Source organism: Apus apus, chromosome 13 (assembly GCF_020740795.1).
Source record: "Apus apus isolate bApuApu2 chromosome 13, bApuApu2.pri.cur, whole genome shotgun sequence".
NCBI classification, from domain to species: domain Eukaryota; kingdom Metazoa; phylum Chordata; class Aves; order Apodiformes; family Apodidae; genus Apus; species Apus apus.
Genome location: NC_067294.1, coordinates 9,066,659 through 9,084,159, shown reverse-complemented (window position 1 = coordinate 9,084,159; position 17,501 = coordinate 9,066,659). Strand labels below are relative to the sequence as shown.

General features: G+C 62.2%; 1 protein-coding gene across 8 annotated transcripts; it reads right to left on the bottom strand.

Annotated features, from left to right (window-relative positions):
* Nucleotides 1-1,261: 1,261 nt before the first annotated feature.
* On the bottom strand, nt 1,262-17,476 carry PDLIM7 (PDZ and LIM domain 7). 8 transcript variants are annotated; one of them, XM_051631045.1, is made up of 21 exons: nt 17,382-17,464; nt 15,821-15,927; nt 12,225-12,376; nt 11,896-11,926; nt 11,022-11,194; nt 9,460-9,614; nt 9,084-9,120; nt 8,351-8,505; nt 7,962-7,998; nt 7,087-7,125; nt 6,809-6,963; nt 6,403-6,439; nt 5,749-5,787; nt 5,472-5,626; nt 5,103-5,139; nt 3,971-4,029; nt 3,599-3,833; nt 3,341-3,521; nt 3,036-3,156; nt 2,435-2,550; nt 1,262-2,175 (listed from the first exon to the last, which is right to left on the bottom strand). In XM_051631045.1, the coding sequence occupies exons 2-21, from the start codon at nt 15,923-15,925 to the stop codon at nt 2,089-2,091; spliced, it is 2,106 nt and encodes a 701-aa protein (XP_051487005.1). In that variant the 5' UTR covers nt 15,926-15,927; nt 17,382-17,464; the 3' UTR covers nt 1,262-2,088. The 8 variants fall into 8 exon arrangements, with proteins under 8 accessions (XP_051487005.1, XP_051486997.1, XP_051486998.1 ...); XM_051631037.1 differs by lacking the exons at nt 5,472-5,626; nt 5,749-5,787; nt 6,403-6,439 and adding an exon at nt 10,250-10,266 and having other exon boundaries at nt 11,022-11,147; XM_051631038.1 differs by lacking the exons at nt 5,749-5,787; nt 6,403-6,439; nt 6,809-6,963 and adding an exon at nt 10,250-10,266 and having other exon boundaries at nt 11,022-11,147.
* Between the last annotated feature and the right edge of the window lie 25 nt (nt 17,477-17,501).

Here is a 17,501-nt window from a genome sequence, read left to right as displayed (position 1 = left end):
AGCTGAGTCCCAGGTGGGCTCAGGACATGGAGCAGCACGGGGCAGGTGCTTGGCTCTTGGTCAGGGAGAAGCAGGGTGGCTGCAGCACCATGGCTCTGCCCTCGCCCTGCTCCAAGGCTGGGTACCCCAAGGCTGAGCTGGCACAACCTGTTCCCAGGCCATGCTACCCCAGCAGGCTCCGTCCCACATGGCTGCATCCCCCTGCCCCTTCCCTGCCCTCCACTCAGGTGGCTCAGTGGCTGCTCACATGGGAACAGTGGCCTCACCTTCCCGTGCTTCCCCTGACCTTGGCTGCTCAGCCAGGACTCACGCTCGAGCACTAACCACGTCCCTGCTCGTCCTGGCCCTGCCAAGCACGAACCAGCTGCTTCTGTCCCTTTTTGCAGATGTGTCCTGCTACTCCTTGGTGTGACTGCCCCAGCTCCGTCCCATTGCCCATCTGTGCTCCAGCCCAAGTGCCTGGCCCCAGCCTGTCTCCATCACTCCCACCATCTCCATCTTTGGTAGGGTTTTACACCCCTGCAGCTGGCATGGGGGAGGTGTAGCACTGCACAGCAGCCACGGGCCGGCTCTGGGCAATGCCGGGAAGCATTTGGCTTCCCACAGCCAGTTCCTGCCCCCAGCAGAACCTTCCAGTAGATGAGCAAGATAATTTTCCTTGCAATTGCTCATCGTGGCAAGAGCTGCAATTATTAATGACCGTTCCAGCTGCTGGAGCAGAGCAGGAGGAGGGGCTGTTCCCCACGCCCGCTGCCCGAGCCTGTTCAGCCGGAGGTGCCGGCGCGGCCTCACACTCGTCCTTGGGGACAGCAGCTGCAGCACATGAGCCAACGCTTGGCTGCTCTGTGCTGGAGCGCGCCCACAGCTGGTGCACGTGGCCCACACATGCCCCATGACTCCTTGACCCCTGAACAGGACTTGGGGCCAGCAAAATGGGGACTAGGGGACACCTCCAGTAAAGCGGGGACCCTTCCTGCAAGGTCCAGCACCAATTCCTCTTGCTGCAGCCTTGGTGCCCAGATTAATTACCGCCTCTGTTAGCAGTCCTGCCTGCTACAAAGAGAAAGAAACAACCCTGGTAACACAAGGGGTCAAGCCCGGGCTGACAGAGGTAGCTGAGGAGAAATCTGAGGCAAAGATTTTCCTCAGAAAGCTGGAAGGAGCTGAGTCAAGCCCCAAGGGGGAGCAGGCTGAGGGCTAAGAGTGACCTTCCCAGCCGGCCACACCTTGCTCGGCAAAACCACAGGCCTGGAGACAGCCGGCACTTGCAGAGAAGTGTTTATTAAAGGCACTAAAAGCACCGTGGCTACATCAGGAGCAGCCCGACTGGAGAGTGTGGGTTTGGGAGAGGCATTTACAGGCCCGGGACGGCAGTGGCAAAGCGCTCTTTGGTAGGAAGCCGTGCCCAAGGCCGGCAATTGGCACATGCTGCCAGCCCATGGCTGGGGGGCCTGGCACGCTGCCCTGCTCCCCTGCATGGCAGGGCAAGGGGTGCTGCCACACACCAGCCCCAGGGGAGCAGCAGGCCAGCTAGATGGGGGCACACGGCACAGCCCCCCCCCCAGCTCACAACTGGGGTAGGAAGCCCCCACAGCAGTTTGCAGGGAAGCAGGGCTGGGTCTCCAGCCCTAAGCACACAGCAGGGAAGGTATGGGAGAGATTGGGAAGTGGCTGACCCTCACCCCCTCAGGGACGTGCTAGGAGCATCCCTGCCCCAGCACTGAGCTGCCAGGCAGCTAGGTCCCAGCTGAGCACAGGAACAGCCCTGCTGTGCCAGACCCTCCTGACTCCCACCTAGACACAGCCACAGCCACCATGCTGCGTGGCTTGGGGGCTGCAGATCTATGAAACATCCCCTTCCCAGGGCTCCTAAGGCCAGCTGGCGGGCACGCAAGAAGCCATTCAGCTATAAGGGGCTCTGGACCCAGCACCGCCTCTGGCTGGAGACAGGCCAGGAGCTGCCAGGAAAGTGGCAAGAGCAAAGGGGAGGGGTGAGGGCTCAGCCTGACTCTCTGGAGGAAGCAGGGCAGGGAAGAGAGAAGCATGCAGGGCCAGGGGCACGCGTGGGCACAGCAGAACTCCTGCTCCTCACACGTGGGAGAAAGCATGGCTCTTGCAGAGTGGCTTGTCCTTCTTGGAGTAGAAGGTCTTCCCTTCCAGGTTGGTCTGGCAGATCTAGGGAGGCAAGTGCAGCAGGTGAGGTCAAGGGGGCTGAGTCAGCCCCCAAGCGCTCCCCAACAGCTCAGCACAGGTGTCACACAGATGCCAGGGAGCAGGAGGCTCAAAGCAGGGTCCTGAGCCACCAGAACAAAGCCTAGTGGGGCAAACCTTGTGGCAGCTGCAACCCCACACTGCTGGTGTACCCCAAGCAGGGCACGACTACCAGAGAGAGCCATGGCCCCTCCGGCAGCCAGGGGGGAGGTACAAGACTCACCGCACAGACGAAGCAAGTGTCGTGCCAGCTGAACCCCAGCGCCTCCAGGAACCGGTCCCCAGCGTCGATCTTGAAGTCGCAGCCGCGGCACTTGGTGCCAAACATCTTCTCATAGTCTGTGAGCAAAGGCAGAGCCCAAGTTAGCATTCCTGCGCACCACAGCCCCTCATCCCCAGGGAGCAGGGCTGCAGCAGAGCCAGGATCCCTCAGGCACAGCCTGGGGACAACTCACTGCCAGTGCCGGAGGGACCATGCCCGAGACACCCAGATGAGATGCCCGTGCCACACGGGCTGGCCTCAGTGCCACCAGGCCACAGGGAGGAGTGAACATCATCTCCCAGGATACAGCACTCAGCTTTGATGTACATCCTCCTCGTCACCATGGCAACATAGGATTCATGGTGCTACCCACCAGTCCAGGAGGCCCAGGATGGAGGGCTCAGGGCTGAGGAAGGGGGGTCCCTGTACTTCCCATGGCCCCAGGGGAGCCTTGCAGTGCAGGGCAGCTCAGCCCTCCACCCCTGTGGGCAGCTGCTGAACCCTAACTGTGCCTGGTGTCCCGGGGCCATGTGGGGTGGTAGATGGGGTCCCTGGATCCTACCTCTCTCGCAGTAGGGCTGTCCCTCCTCCATGTAGAAGGCACGGTTGCGGATGGGAGTTTTGCAGGCAGCGCACGTGAAGCACTGCACGTGCCAGGTCATCTTCAGAGCGTGCATGACCTCCTGGAGGGGAACTGCTGTCAGCCGGGGGCAGGACCACCCTGTGCTGCAGGGGAACCCCACCCAGGGCAGAAAGGGACAAAGAATCCCATGGGATGGGATCAGGACAGGAAGGGACAGAGCCAGGCACCCACAGGTGAGTGGGGAGCAAGGAGAGGAGGTGCATGACAGGCTGAGGGAAACTCACCCCAGTGATCTTCTTCTTGCACTTGGCACAGCTGGGCGCATAGCGTGTGTCATAACACTTGGGGCAGAAGATGGAGCCTTTCTCCTCAAAGAAGCCACCCTCATCCAGCACCTTCCTGCACTGGCAGCAGGTGAACTCCTCAGGGTGGTAATAATGTCCCAGCGCCACCAGGTATCGTCCCCTGCAGCAGGATAGAACCACGTCAGCCAGGATGGGGCCCAGGACACTGGTGTGGCAGCGGTGGTGGCCAGGGCTCACCTGATGACCTTGTTGCACTTGTAGCAGAGGGGCGTGCGGCCGGGCCCTTCGGGGGCCTGCTGGGCTGCCTGCACGATGGAGCTGCGGTTCTGCATGGGGGTCGGCGTGGCCGGCTGGCTGTGCTTGCTCACCACCGTGCTGGTCTTGTCCGGGGCGTAGCGCTCGGCAAACGAGGGGTCCACAGCCCAGGGTGGGCGGCTGGCAGGGCCGGGGGTGGCAGTGGGGGTCCTGGGGGCTGCAAGCACACGCAAGTCTCCAGGACACTGCTCCTGTCCCCTTGGCAGCCCCCTCCTAGTGCCCATGGCTGGGCAAGCAGCATCCCTGGCAACCCTGCCCTTCTCCCCACAAGCCCAGAGGAAATGTTTTGCTCACCAAGTCCCGGCTCAGTCTTCATCGCTGCTCCCGGGGACAGGTCCGGCACGGAGACCTGGCTACAGAACCAGCAGTTAATCCACCTGTCCTGCTTGCCCCTGCTGCCCAGAAGGCCTGTGTGTGCAGGCAGGGCCCCCCCATCCCAACAAGCAGGCAGAAGCTGGCCAAGCCCCCTGTGCCCAGCCAGTAGCTGGTTTGGGGATGGGGTACTGAGCCAAGTGTCTTCAGCCCTGTAAAGACACAGCACCCCTGGTGCCTCTGGTACTCATCACAGTGGTCTGGGGGGCAGCAGGAAGCAGCACAAGCCTGCTAGGGTTCCATGTCCAGCTCTAGGGTCTCACACTCAGCTCTGGGGTGCTCCAGACTGAGCAAGGAACCCAGGGATCACACAGACCCTGACTGCCCACTCACACACACAGTGCTCTTCCCCAGCTTCACTGGGGTGCAGAGGGGCTTGGACCTGACCAGGCACAGGGAGTCCTGGGGTCCAGCCCCAGCAGAGCTGGGCACAGGCAGGATCTGTCATCCCTGCTGACTAGGCAGGGCCAGGCTGAGTCCCCCAGCAGGCTGCCAGCCCTGGGCTTGGGACCAGGCAGGGCAAGCTGGGGCCAGAGAGGCACGGCCCACTCGAGATGGAGACAGGGATAGAGGTAGAGCCAGTGGCTCTGTGCCTCTCCAGGGCAAAGACAAGAAGAATCATTTATTTGCAACAGAGCAAACAGGGCAGAGCTGGGTAACAAAAGTCACAGCACCAGGGCAGGAGGCACCAACGAGAGGCAACCGTGAAAAAAGGGGAGCTGTGCAGCACTCCTTCCCGGCCACAAGGGGCAGCAAACAGCCCTGCCCCAGCTCTGGCTCCCTGCCCCACGATGGAAGAAGCTTGAGATGCTAACCCAGCTCTGCCTGGATGCCCTGCAGCCCCATGCCAGGCTCACAGTGTGCAATAGGTCCAGGTGCTGCCCAAACATCACAATTCCCTTTGCCAGTGCCACCAGCCACCCCCAACCCACTGTGTCTGGGACATGGCCACAGTTTGGCATCCCCAGCTTGGTGCCAGCAATGCCCAGTGGGTCCTGCCTGGGACATGCAGTCTGGTGGCTCCTGCTGCTGCCCTGATGAGTGCTCCCCTTACCTCGGCTTTTTAACAAATACATCATCATGATCCTCCACTGAGCGCAGCAAGAGAGAAAGGAGGAGACAGAGTCAGTCTGTGGCAAACAAGGCCCAGGGACACCAGGGAGGGAAAAGGAAGGAAAACTGACCTCTCCTCCCACCACCCTCCTGCCCCAGCACACAGCCCTGCCCAGCCATGGGCAGAGCACAGCCCAGGGACACACCAGGAGCCCACACACAGCCCAGGGCAGCTCCGACACCTCAGCCTGCCTGAGGGGCCACAGGGGCCAAAATCAAGCTCCTGTACCACATTACCTCACAACCTCTAGCAGGTTCTGGCTACCCCAGGACCCCTGGGCAGCCAGTGCTGGGCCCCATGGGAACTTACAGCCGTCTGTGCCCGTCATCCGGGCCAGTTTGCGGAAGGAGCGGGACTGGGAGGTCCCGGTGCGGGGCTGCCAGTCCTCAGCGTCCTCTATCAGCCTCAACTTCCCGGGGTCACACACAGGGGTGCTGGGGGGCTCCAGCACCTGGGGGGGCTGCCTGCGAGTGACAGAGGGCAGATGCTCAGACAGCACCACATAAGCACTCTGCTTTGGCACGGGGCAGCGCTCTCAGAGATGCCCTTGCATGCCCTGACACCTTTGCAAGGCCCTGGAACTCACCACTGCTCCCCTGTGCCCCAGCTGGACCCACGGGAATCCCTGTGGCATTGGAAAAAACGGCGGCACAGAAGTCAATGGCTAACCCATAGCTCAATGCATCCCTGCTGTACACACCCCCAGCCCCGCAGAGCCACAAGCCCCATGAAGATGTCAGCAGCATTCATTCACAACCAACCTTGCAGCCCCTCAGGACATTGTGCCCCAGGTCCAGATGCTGCCCAGCACCACCCAACACCCCGAGCAAGGTCTTGCCAGTGTCAACAGCTGCCCCTACCCACTATGTCCAACACACCATGCTGCAGTTGGTCTCCACAGCTTGGTGCCAGCAGTGCCCAGTGGGTCCTGCCCAGCACACATGAAGATCCCCCTGTCGTGATACTCTGGCTGGTGACAGCCTGCCTGGCAAGTGGGTACCTGGGCAGGACCCTCCCAAGGTGACAGTCAGAGCAGTGGGTGAGCGCTGGTGGTGTCTGTAGTGCAGCTCTGCCAACAGCTTGGCTCTGGGAGGTGGAGAGGACAGAGGAGGAGCAAAGAGATGAAACAGCAACAGGGCAAAGAGTTTCCCCAGTCACTGCAAGCAGTGAGGGCAAATCAGCCAGGTGGGCTGAGCCCCAGGTGGGCTCACCGTGCAGCCCTGGCACCCACTCCCCTTACCTTGGCTTTTTAACAAGCTCATCCTCATGATCCCCCACTGAGCACAGCAGGAGAGAAAGGAGGAAACAGAGTCAGTCTGTGGCAAACAAGGCCCAGGGACACCAGGGAGGGAAGGGAAGGGAAGGACAGGGAAGGGAAAGGAAGGAAAACTGACCTCTCCTCCCACCACCCTCCTGCCCCAGCACACAGCCCTGCCCAGCCATGGGCAGAGCACAGCCCAGGGACACACCAGGAGCCCACACACAGCCCAGGGCAGCTCCAACACCTCAGCTGCCCCAGAAGGGTCACACAGGGCCAAAACAAACGCTCTGGTGCCACAATGCACCACAGACTTTATCCAGCTCCAGCTGCTCAGGCAAAGCTGGGCATCCCTGGGCAGCCAGTGCTGGGCCCCATGGGAACTTACAGCCGTCTGTGCCCGTCATCCGGGCCAGTTTGCGGAAGGAGCGGGACTGGGAGGTCCCGGTGCGGGGCTGCCAGTCCTCAGCGTCCTCCACCAGCCGCAGCTTCCCGGGGTCACACACAGGGGTGCTGGGGGTCTCCAGCGCCTGCGGGCGCTGCCTGCGAGTGACAGAGGGCAGATGCTCAGACAGCACCACACGTGCACTCTGCTTTGGCACGGGGCAGCGCTCTCAAGAGGTGCCCTTGCATGCCCTGACACTTTTGCAAGGTCCTGGAACTCACCACTGCTCCCCTGTGCCCCAGCTGGACCCAGTGGCATCCCTGTGGCATTGGAAAAAACGGCGGCACAGAAGTCAATGGCTAACCCATAGCTCAATGCATCCCTCCTGTACACACCCCCAGCCCCACAGAGAACCCTGTGACTATCACCCAGCTCTGCCTGGCCACCCCACAGCCCCATGCCATCTCACAGGGCATTGTGCCCCACATCCAGGCACGGCCCAGCACCTCTCAACACCCCCAGAAAAGCATCACCAGTGCCACCAGCCTCCTCCAGATCCCATTTGCTCAAGAAGCCACGGTTCAGTTCAGCCTCTTCAGCTCAGTGCCAGCAGTGCCCAGAATCCTGCCTGGCATAGCCAGCATGGGGACATCCCATATAGGGATAGCCTGTGTGGCTGCCAGGTGCCCAGGTAGGACCCTCCCAAGTTGACAGAGCAAGGGGTGAGTGCTGGTGGTGCCCATCATGAGGTGAGCAGAGGGCAGGCCCTGCGGCTACACCAACAGCTCAGCTCTGAGGAGAGAACAGAGAGGGGATGGGAGGATGGAGGAGGTGGAGAGAAGACAAAGCAACAGGGCAGAGAGCTTCCCCAGAGTCACTGCAAGCAGGGAGGTCAAACAAGCTGGTGACAGTTCTGTGCAGCCATCCTCTAGCCCCACAGAACATTGTGCCCCAGGTCCAAGTGTTGCCCAGCACCTCTGATCACCCCTAGCCAGGTTTTGCTAGTGCCTCCAGACTCCCCCAGTCCCCATTTACTCCAGAGGCCATGGTGCAGCTTGGTATTCCCAACTCAGTGCCAGCAGTGCCCAGAGCCCAGCCCAGGATGTGCATCCCTGTAGAAAGCTCCTGCTGCTGCCCTGGCACCCACTCCCCTTACCTGGGCTTTTTATCAAGCTCATCCTCATGATCCTCCACTGAGCGTAGCAGGAGAGAAGGGGGAGACAGAGTCAGTCTGTGGCAACCAAGGCCCAGGGGCAGCAGGAAGGGAAGGACAGGGAAGGGAATGGAAGGAAAACCAACTTCTGCCACCACCCTCCTGCCCCAGCACACAGCCCTGCCCGGCCATGGGCTGAGCACAGCCTAGAGACACACCAGGAGCCCACACACAGCCCAGGGCAGCTCCAACACCTCAGCCTGCCTGAGGGGCCACAGGGGCCAAAACCAAAGCCCCAGTGCCCCATTTTAGCCTTTGTGGGGTTACAGCTGCCCAGGCAAAGCTGAGTACCCTCAGGCCACCAGCCAGTGCCAGGCCCTATGGAAACTCACTGCTGTCTGCGCCCACCAGCCGGGCCAGTTTGCGGAAGGAGCGGGACTGGGAGGTCCAGGCATTGGGCTTCCAGTCCTCAGCGTCCTCTATCAGCCGCAACTTCCCTGGGTCACACACGGGGGTGCTGGGGGACTCCAGAGGCTGCAAGGGCTGCCTGCGAGTGACAGAAGGCCAGGGAAACAATCAGCACAATAAGTGGACCCTGCTTTGTCACAGGGCAGCATTCCCAAAGGTGCCCTCACACACAGCCACCCCTTTGCCAGAGCCTCACACTCATCGCTGCTCCCCTGTGCCCCAGCCAGACCGAAGAGCAACGCTGTGGCATTGAAAAATATGGCAGAACAACAGTCAGTTGTTGTCCCGTGGCTCAGTGCATTCTCCCATATGCACCCCCAGCCCCACAGAGGCATGAACCTCACAAAAATATATTGGGAACATTCCCTCCCAATCAGCTTTGCAGCCACCCCACAGCCCTGCAGGACATTGTGTCAAGGAAGGACCTTCCTGAGGTGACAGTCAGAGCAGCAGGTGAGCACAGGTAGTGCCTGTCGTGCAGCTCTGCCAACAGCTTGGCTCTGGGAGGTGGAGAGGACAGAGGAGGAGCAAAGAGATGAAACAGCAACAGGGCAAAGAGCTTCCCCAGAGTCACTGCAAGCAGTGAGGGCAAATCAGATAGGTGGGCTGAGCCCCGGATGGGCACCCCTGTGCAGCCCTGGCACACGCTCCCCTTACCTCGGCTTTTTAACAAATACATCATCATCATCCTCCACTGAGCGCAGCAGGAAATAAAGAAGGAGACGGAGTCAGTCTGTGGCAAACAAGGCCCAGGGACAACAGGAGGGGAAAGGAAGGAAAACTGACCTCTCCTCCCACCACCCTCCTGCCCCAGCACACAGCCCTGCCCAGCCATGGGCAGAGCACAGCCCAGGGACACACCAGGAGCCCACACACAGCCCAGGGCAGCTCCAACACCTCAGCCTGCCTGAGGGGCCACAGGAGACAAAACAAACATTCTGGTGCCACAATGCACCACAGATTTTATCCAGCTCCAGCTGCCCAGCTTTGCCCTGGGCCCAGGCAGCCAGTGCTGGGCCCCGTGGGAACTTACAGCCGTCTGTGCCCGTCATCCGGGCCAGTTTGCGGAAGGAGCGGGACTGGGAGGTCCCGGTGCGGGGCTGCCAGTCCTCAGCGTCCTCTATCAGCCTCAACTTCACAGGGTCGTAAACAGGGGTGCTGGGGGTCTCCAGCGCCTGGGGGGGCTGCCTGCGAGTGACACAGTCATCTGTCAAATCTGACAGACCCCCATGGCATCCCCTCCCTGGCGCTGCCCCACAGCTCCCCAGCACAGAACTGTGGCATATCAGTATCTGACACTACACGTTGCCTCACTCCCCACACCTCCTAATCCACCTCTGTATGGCAAAGACCCATCCAGGACTGACTCAGGACTGACCATGATTCCCAGCAGTCTGAGACTGGCCCCCAGTGCCAAGAGGGGAAAGTACAGGGCAAGAATAAGCCAAAGTAAAAAAATTATCAGTACAGAAGCTTCACAAGAGCCCAGTGAACACCTATGGTGCTCATGGCAGTGGCAACCACCTGCCTGGCCCCAGGCAGGGTGCCCAGCACAGCCTGGCAGCTCCCACCCAGCCAAGCCATGTCTTGGGGAAGAGGGATAGGACCACACACAAGGACACTCCAGCACCACGGCAGCTGGCAGAGACAGGTAGACCTTGCCCTGCAGGCCAGGGACAGCTTGCTATCCAGGAGTGACCCACCCACAGAGGCAGAGCAGCACAAGCTGCCTGCTCTGGGCTGGCCCTGCCCTGGTGAACGGGGCACTAGCAGGGGAGAGGCATGCAGGGAGGATAGAGAGAGCAGGCAAAAGGCTTACTGACTTGTCAAGGCTCAGCACCTGTAGGGGAGAGGGAAAGAGAAAGGGAAGAGAGAAAGAAAGAAAAAGGAAGGTGAAATTAGACCCACAGCACCCGAGAAGTTTTCAGAGCTCATCTACGGCCTGCACCAGTCCCCTTAGCCCCAAGACTCATGCCCAGCTCAGCCAGGGCTGGGAGCACACTGAGATGCAGGGGCAGATGCCAGTTGACCAGACCATGCCTCCCTCAGCTCCCCCAGACAGGCATCCCCCCCTCATTGCCCAGTTTCAGGGCACCATGGCAGGTGGGGCAGGGACCAGCAGCTGTCAGACACCTGGCAGCCAGGTGGGCAGCCTGCAGAGGTGGGAGCTTCTTCCCTGCCAGCATGGTGAGGATGGCATTGCACAAGGCTCGAGGGCTTCACTTTGCCCAGCCTGTCCCAGCAGCTGTGGGACTGGCAGGATTTCCCTCTCTCTGGGCAGGCACTGGCTGGTGGCAACACGGCCGCCACTTCCCTGTCACCACACACGCCAGCGACTGTCCTGCTACAACTGCCATGTTGTGCCCCGCAGGACTCCCCACAGGCTGGCATGTCCTCGAGCGAGGGACTGACACGCGCATGGCCACATGTCCCCACACGACAGCCCTGTTGTGACACCTCAGCACCAGCCATCGGGGATCCCAACAAGGGCACCGTCACCCACTCCCACCCATGGGTGCCTGGCATGCAAGGCGCAGCAGGGCGGGGCAGCGGGCTCTCCCCAGTTTTCGGGGAGCAGGATGGACAGCAACATACCCATTGTGCTGGGGGGTGCAGGCGGGCGCCAGGGGCGCGTAGGTCACGGGTTTCGTCACCAGCCCGGGCGGTGGGTTCGGAGGAGAGCTGGCCCCGAAGGGCCGAGCGGTTTTGTTGAGGGCGGTGCTGGGAGCGAAGTTATATTTCAGGGGTTCAGAGCAGGGGAGTGAGTCCTGAGCGAGACAAAACACACAGACACGGGCTCACACGTCAAGCAGCATGCAAGCGGCAGCCCTGGGCCAGGCAGCACAGCAGGCAGCCAGGTAGGAAAGCCGGACAGCATGTAATCCTCAGGCACAGGGCTCTGCCAGGCTGGCACCTCTCTCCACAGGGCACCTGGCCCAGCAACAGCAGGTTACAAGCCCGGCCCAAGGGTTGTTGGAGGATTAGTAAGTGCCCTGGATGCTTGCTGCTGCACACATCAAGGCAGTGCATGCACACACCGATCGCGACCATCCCATAGCACAAAGCTGAACACATGCAGGTGGCTTCTGTGCAGGAGCCACGGGTCACTGGCCCCAGCCCTGCCTCCCCGTGCCAGGGCACTCCCCAGACCAGCAAACATGGGGCCCCAAGGCCCGTGCTGTGGCTGCCCAGCCTCCTCCCCTGCATCAGCCCCTCTGCACCCCTGCCCACACCCAGCACGGGCAGGGACACAGACAGGCAGCAGATCCCATTCTCTCCAATCCCCTGCAGTGCCAGGGGTCAGAGCTGCTCCTCCAGAGAGCAGTTTTGCAGCTCTACAAACACACCCCAGTTCCCCAGAACCCCACAGGCCCCAGGAGCAAAGTCTGTTTTGTCCATCTACGCTCAGAGATTCCCCTCCCCTGAGACGAGGCTGAGCTGCTGCTGCAGCACCAGGAACAACACATACCTTCTGCGGCTTCCCCAGGTGGTTCTGGGCTCTGCAAGAGAGGAGACAGCCGGGCAGGTGCTGGAACTGGCCAAGCCACCACCAGGACACTGGTACCCCAGGGGTGCAGCACCTGCCTGAGGGGAGTATCGCTGGCTGGCACTGTCCCATGGTGAGGGTCAGCAGCCAGGCTAAGCCTAATATAGGCAAGTAGAGCCCTTGGACCCAGCCAGGGACTGCCAGGCTCTGAGCAAAGAGCAGTGATGCTGGGAAACGGTGATGCCTGGAGATGGTCCTGGCTTTGCTCAGCTGCACCAGGACCCCAGGTTTGCAGGACCCATGAATCCTACCTGCTCAGGGTGAGGCAGAGCCTGTCCCCGCAGGCACGTATCCTGTTCTGAGCCTCGATGTGTGTCATGGAGCTGGTGCTCTCCCCGTCGATGTACAGCACCCAGTCGCCCACTCCCACGCCAGCCTGGGCCGCCTTCCCACCCGGCGTCAGCTGCAGGACAGACAGAGTCAGGGATAGCTGGCTGGCCAAGCGGCGACACGGGAGCAGAGGGACACTCTTGTCCCCACAAGGACAGGGGTCTGCTGGGGCCCAGGTTCCCTCATGCAAGGCCAAGCCTGGCATAAGACATCATACAGACCCAGCCGAGAGGGAAGGCAGGGACCCCCAGATCACCCCTCATTTCTCAGTGCATTGGCCCAGGGCAGCCTCTTCCACCCCCCAATCAGTGGAGGCTGAGCACTACCCTGGGCACTGCCCAGCCCCTGCTGAGGGCCAGCACCCCGAGGCCCTGTCCCCATGATGCTGAATGGTGGAGGCAGTGCTGGCTCAGCCTCAGCAGGATGCCCAGCCACCCCTCGGAGCCATCCCTGAAGTCCCGGGATGGGAAGGAAGCACAGTGAGTCAGAGCAGCCCTGACTTGGGCAGCCCACGTCTCACTGCAAACCACAGGCATGTCCAGCCCTTTGCCTGGGGCAAGGGGGGGGACAGGGGAGGCACCCCCTGGGCACTCCCCCCAGCCACCCACACTCCTGTCCCATTCCCCTCCCAGAGCTGACGGGTGCAGACATTACCTCATCCTGCTGAGAACTGGGAGCTCCCCCCGGGGCAGGGAGACACCCACCCCCACCCGCATTGCTCCCTCAGCCCTCAGCCTGCTAGGGCAGCCAGGAGCAAGGTCACGGGTGCCAGAGATGTGCCTTGCCCCTGGAATGGCTCTACGGCATGGCTCTACACCAGCCCAGTGCCAGGAAGCACAGGCTCCTGCTGGGGATGCACAGCCAAAGGTGAGCAGGGCCCCGAGTGCCATGCACAGCTCCCAGGCACAGACAGACGTGGGCAGGCTGCAGCCATTCCTGCTCCTCCAGCATGGAAGAACTTAAGGCGCTTGGACCCAGACCAAGTATTTCCTCAAGTCCTGTTCGACATGAACATAAAAGGAGTGAGCCAGATTCCCAACGCCTTCAGAGGGCTGAAAAATCCCTGCTGCCGAGCCCCAGCTCCTCCTTGCCCATGCACAGGGCCTGGCTTGCCCCAGAGCCACACTGTCCTTCCCTGTGCCAGCACTGGCCCTCCACGTCAGGTCAAGCTCCACATCCAGGCTGGATGTGGCCCAGGTCCACCTGCATCCCGCTGCCATCCTTGGTCAGACACAGCTATCCCCTCCGGTGCCTGCTCCTCCTGCCCAGCACAGGAAGGTGCCCTGGGAGGCAGGCGGTGCTGGCCAGGTCCTGGCCATGCTGCTGCAAGCCCCAGCTTGCTGCCCTGGAGGGCTGGGGGAGGCGCGGGGCAGCTGCATGGGTTTGGAGGCAGGAGCAGGAGCTGGGAGAGGTTTTTGCACAGTTACCCAGGAAGGGGAGAGCTCAGCAGGCTGCGTCACCCAGCCGCACCCAGCCCAGCCAGCACCTCCTGCTCTCTGTCCCCCTCTGTGCCCGCACGCCAGGAAATCCCTTCGGCAGGTGCCAACTTAGCCGGGAGCCACGGCAGTGCCAGCCCTCTGGCTTCCCCCCTGGCCCTGCTAACCAGGGCTTCCTTCCTCCCCTCTCCACCCAGCCAGACCTTTGTTCCCTGTGCCTCCATCACTGCACCCAGTCAGGTGCCCACCAGCCACCACCATCCAGGGCCCAGGCACCCTGGGCAGAGTCTCACCCAGCACAGAGGGGAATCAAGTGCCTGCACAAGGGCCCAGGCAGCACCCCCCAGTGCCCTCCCACCTGTGGCACTGAGGGTCTCTCTTCTTACCCAGCTGGCAGATACTGGGATGTGTCACACAGCTCATAGCTCCCCAGACACAAGCCCTTACCCTGACTCCACTGCAAGCAGCTCAGGACCACAGCCTTTCAGGCGTGAGGACCCCAGCAGAGCCCCATGCCATGACAGGTGGCATCTCTGTTGTGTGATCACCAAGATGAAGCAGCCTTGCAGCTCACACAGTAGTGCCACAGTGATGGACGCAGCTGAGAGCCAAAGCGTGTGCCAGTGCTGCTTCCTCCCCGTGCTCCTCGGCTCCAAAGAGCAGGACCATGCTGCAGCCCCCAAAGCCAGGCAGGACACCTCCTTCCAGCCCACTCTGGCAGCCCCAGGACAGGCAGGACAGTCTGCCCTGCTGGCAGCACCCTTGCTCAAGGGAAACGGTGGCCAAGGACAGCAGGGCAGGAGTTCTAGGGCTGCAGATGCCTCCAGGGTGCAGAGAGCACCTCTTCCCATCAAACAGGACTCACTGCCCCATTATGCAGCTCAGCCTTGCCAGAGAGCCCCCCCCAAAGCTGCCCACATCCCCTGGGAATGTCCTCACTGCTCCTGCCTGCCCTGCCCAGGATGGCAGGATGTCCAAGCCCTGAGGGCAGCACTGGCCTGTGTGCACAGCAGGGCCGTGGCTTCATGAGGCCCCTGCCCTGGGAGGTTCCTCCATCCGACCAGACCCTTTGTTAGGCGCTGGCTCACAGCCAAGAGAAACATTTTTTAGAGAATCAACTCGCTGAAGCCGTTTCTCCATACCTGGCAGAGATAGGCAGGCCCCAGGGCAGTGGTGCTGGCAACTGGAGCCTCACACAGTGCCTTTGGGGTCTGTGGTCTGTGCTGGGGTGCTGCAGAGACCTGCACCCCTTCAAGACAGGCCCATGGTGCCGGGGGCAGGCCCCACGCAGCACCAGGAGCAAAGCTGTCCTTTGAGAAGCAGTCTGTGTGCCAGCCATCCGAGCGTCAGCAGCACAGGCAATGCAGTCACATTCCAAGGCTTATAAGGCAATTGCGTGGCCAAAGCTGTGGCCAACACTCACCCAGGGGACTGGGCTGCCCAGGGACACGGACAGACCCAGGGGCCAGACTATCATATGGGGAGCAGCTTGTCCCAGGCACCTCAGCCACAAGCAGCACAACAGCTCTTGCTCATGCTGGAGAAACGGGCTGGTTTTGCAGGGGGAACCACATCCCAGGGCAAGCAGCAGCACAGGCTTCTTCCCCTCCCTGCTCATCCCAAAGCCAGCTAGGTACTGTGCTGGGAGCAGTGCAGCAGGAGGGAGGGAGGGAGGAAGGGCACAAGCTGTGTCCCAGGATGCTGAGCCCAGTGTTGTGGTGCAGACCGGAAAGCCAGCCTTGCGGCTTGGAGACCATGAGAGGGGCTCCCCTCCCCCTGCGGTGGGTACAATCCGGAAGCGGCCTCCCCTGCCCGTGCCCCCGACCCCGGCAGCCAGAATGACTCTGCAGCATTTCTCATCTGAGGTCCTCTGCCCGGAACACCCCCCTTGCCAGACCACAGCTGATAAGGTTCCAAGGAGGCTACACAGAGCCAGGCAGGGCAGGATGCAGCGCTCCCAGGGCCCTGGATCATCCACATCCCCCATACAGCTCTGCCTAAGCCACCTGGATGCAGCCACCATGGCTCCCACCCACAGAGGCAGGGGAAGGATGGGTGTCACGGGTCTTGGCTTCTCTTACCCTGGAGATGGAGAGTGGCATGCTGAAATCCTTCCCTCCCTGCAGCCTGAAGCCCCAGGGCGCTGGCCCGTTCAGCATCACCTTGTAGGACTCCATGTCACCCATCTCTGCAAGTGAAGAAGGTGTGATCCTGGCATTAGGGTTCATGGGAACAATGTAGGGAAAGCAGACAAGGAGGGGGACCAGCTTCCAGCAGGAGACAGGTCACATTTTCAGCAGTAACTCCACCCTGACCATCCTACACTGCGGTTAGGGACGCACCCCAAATCTATCAGCATCTCTTCCAGCAGCATGAGAGCCAAGGGGCCCAGGCTAACACTGGCTAGCACCAGAGCAACAGGCACAGCCACACTACCACCCACAGCAGAGCACCCGTAAGCTCTGCTCTCCCACTCGCAAACCCAGGACATGCTCTTCCTTGCAGCACCCCAGAAACTCCCACTGCTGAAAGTGAAGATCATTTCAAACCACAGAGAAGCGACAGTAGGTACAGAAAGAAGGGACCCAGCAGTGGTTTTGCCGGGTGAATTAGCAAGGGCAGCACAAGAGCTAGGAGCTGCACAATGCCACCCAAGGCACCTGGCAGAGCAGCCACACCAGCGCTCCAGCAGCTGGCTGAGCAGATGCTCGCTGGGAGCCAGCCCATCTCTGCACACAGAGCTGGGGTTTTGGTGGGGAGGGAATCCCGGCGCTCCCCTGCCTGCCAGGGCTGCACTGACAGCTGTCAGCCGGCCAAGGCTCCGGGCAGATGGGCCAGCCCCAGCCTTCTGGCCACCCCTCACCTGGAAGGAGCTGCCAGGCCCCTTGTGAAGCCCCTCAGGACCCTACTCCTGCTGCTGCCAGGCTGGGGACAGGGCCAGCTCCGGCACACAGGGCCCTCCCAAACCCGGGCAGGGGACGCAGGCTCCCAGCTGGGAGGCAGCGGAGGCTGCAGGGCCGGGGGCCAGCGGTGCTCCCGCTCTCCCCGGGCCGGTGCCGGCTATATAAGGCGTGTAAGACGACACCAGCCCGCTCACCGCTCGGGAGGGCCGAGGGAAGGCTGCGTGTCAGGCATTCCCGACCGCCGCGCAAGCCCTACCGAGGCGCCAGGACCGGGACGGCCCGGAACGGAGCCCCCTCGGAGAGAAAGCCGGGCTGGACCGGGAGTCCCCAGTAGCCCCGAGCTGGGTAGGAGGGAACTGCCGAGGCGCCGCCGGGCCGGGCACACAGCCCTGCCCCACGGGGGCCCCCGCTCGCCGCTCCCCATCCCGCCCCACCGGGACACCCAGATCCCCCTCCCTATCCCGTCCCACAGAGCCTCCCTTCCCTGGGCTCGGGGACCCCGATCCGACCCCACAGCCCCCCCGGCTCGCCCCCACAATGCAGTCCCGGCCCTAGGTCCAGCCCTGCCCTGCCCCGCCCTGCGGAGACCCCGGTCCTGCCCCACACGGGCCTGACCCCGATCACCCGCCTTCCCCCAGGCCCGGGAGGCCTCAGCCTCGCACCCCTTGCGCCCCCACCCCTCTCCAACAGACGACGGAAACCCCGACCCCAGCCTCAGTCCCGGCTCTTCCGCACTTACCCGCAGCCGGCCGAGTCCCCAGCGGCGCGGGGCCGAGCGGGCGGCGCCGCAACCCGCAGCAGAACCTGCGGACGCGGGACCCGAACCCGAGCACCGCCCCTGCCCAGCCCGGCCCTTCCT

What these genes read in the sequence shown, in the direction of transcription:
- PDLIM7 (XM_051631045.1), bottom strand. Translation starts at nt 15,925, where the DNA reads ATGGGTGACATGGAGTCCTACAAGGTGATGCTGAACGGGCCAGCGCCC. An exon ending in TGCCACTCTCCATCTCCAGG is followed by an intron (nt 12,377 to 15,820) that starts GTAAGAGAAGCC and finishes TCTGTCCTGCAG; the next exon opens with CTGACGCCGGGTGGGAAGGC. An exon ending in ACAGCCCTACTGCGAGAGAG is followed by an intron (nt 2,551 to 3,035) that starts GTAGGATCCAGG and finishes CTTTGCTCACAG; the next exon opens with ACTATGAGAAGATGTTTGGC.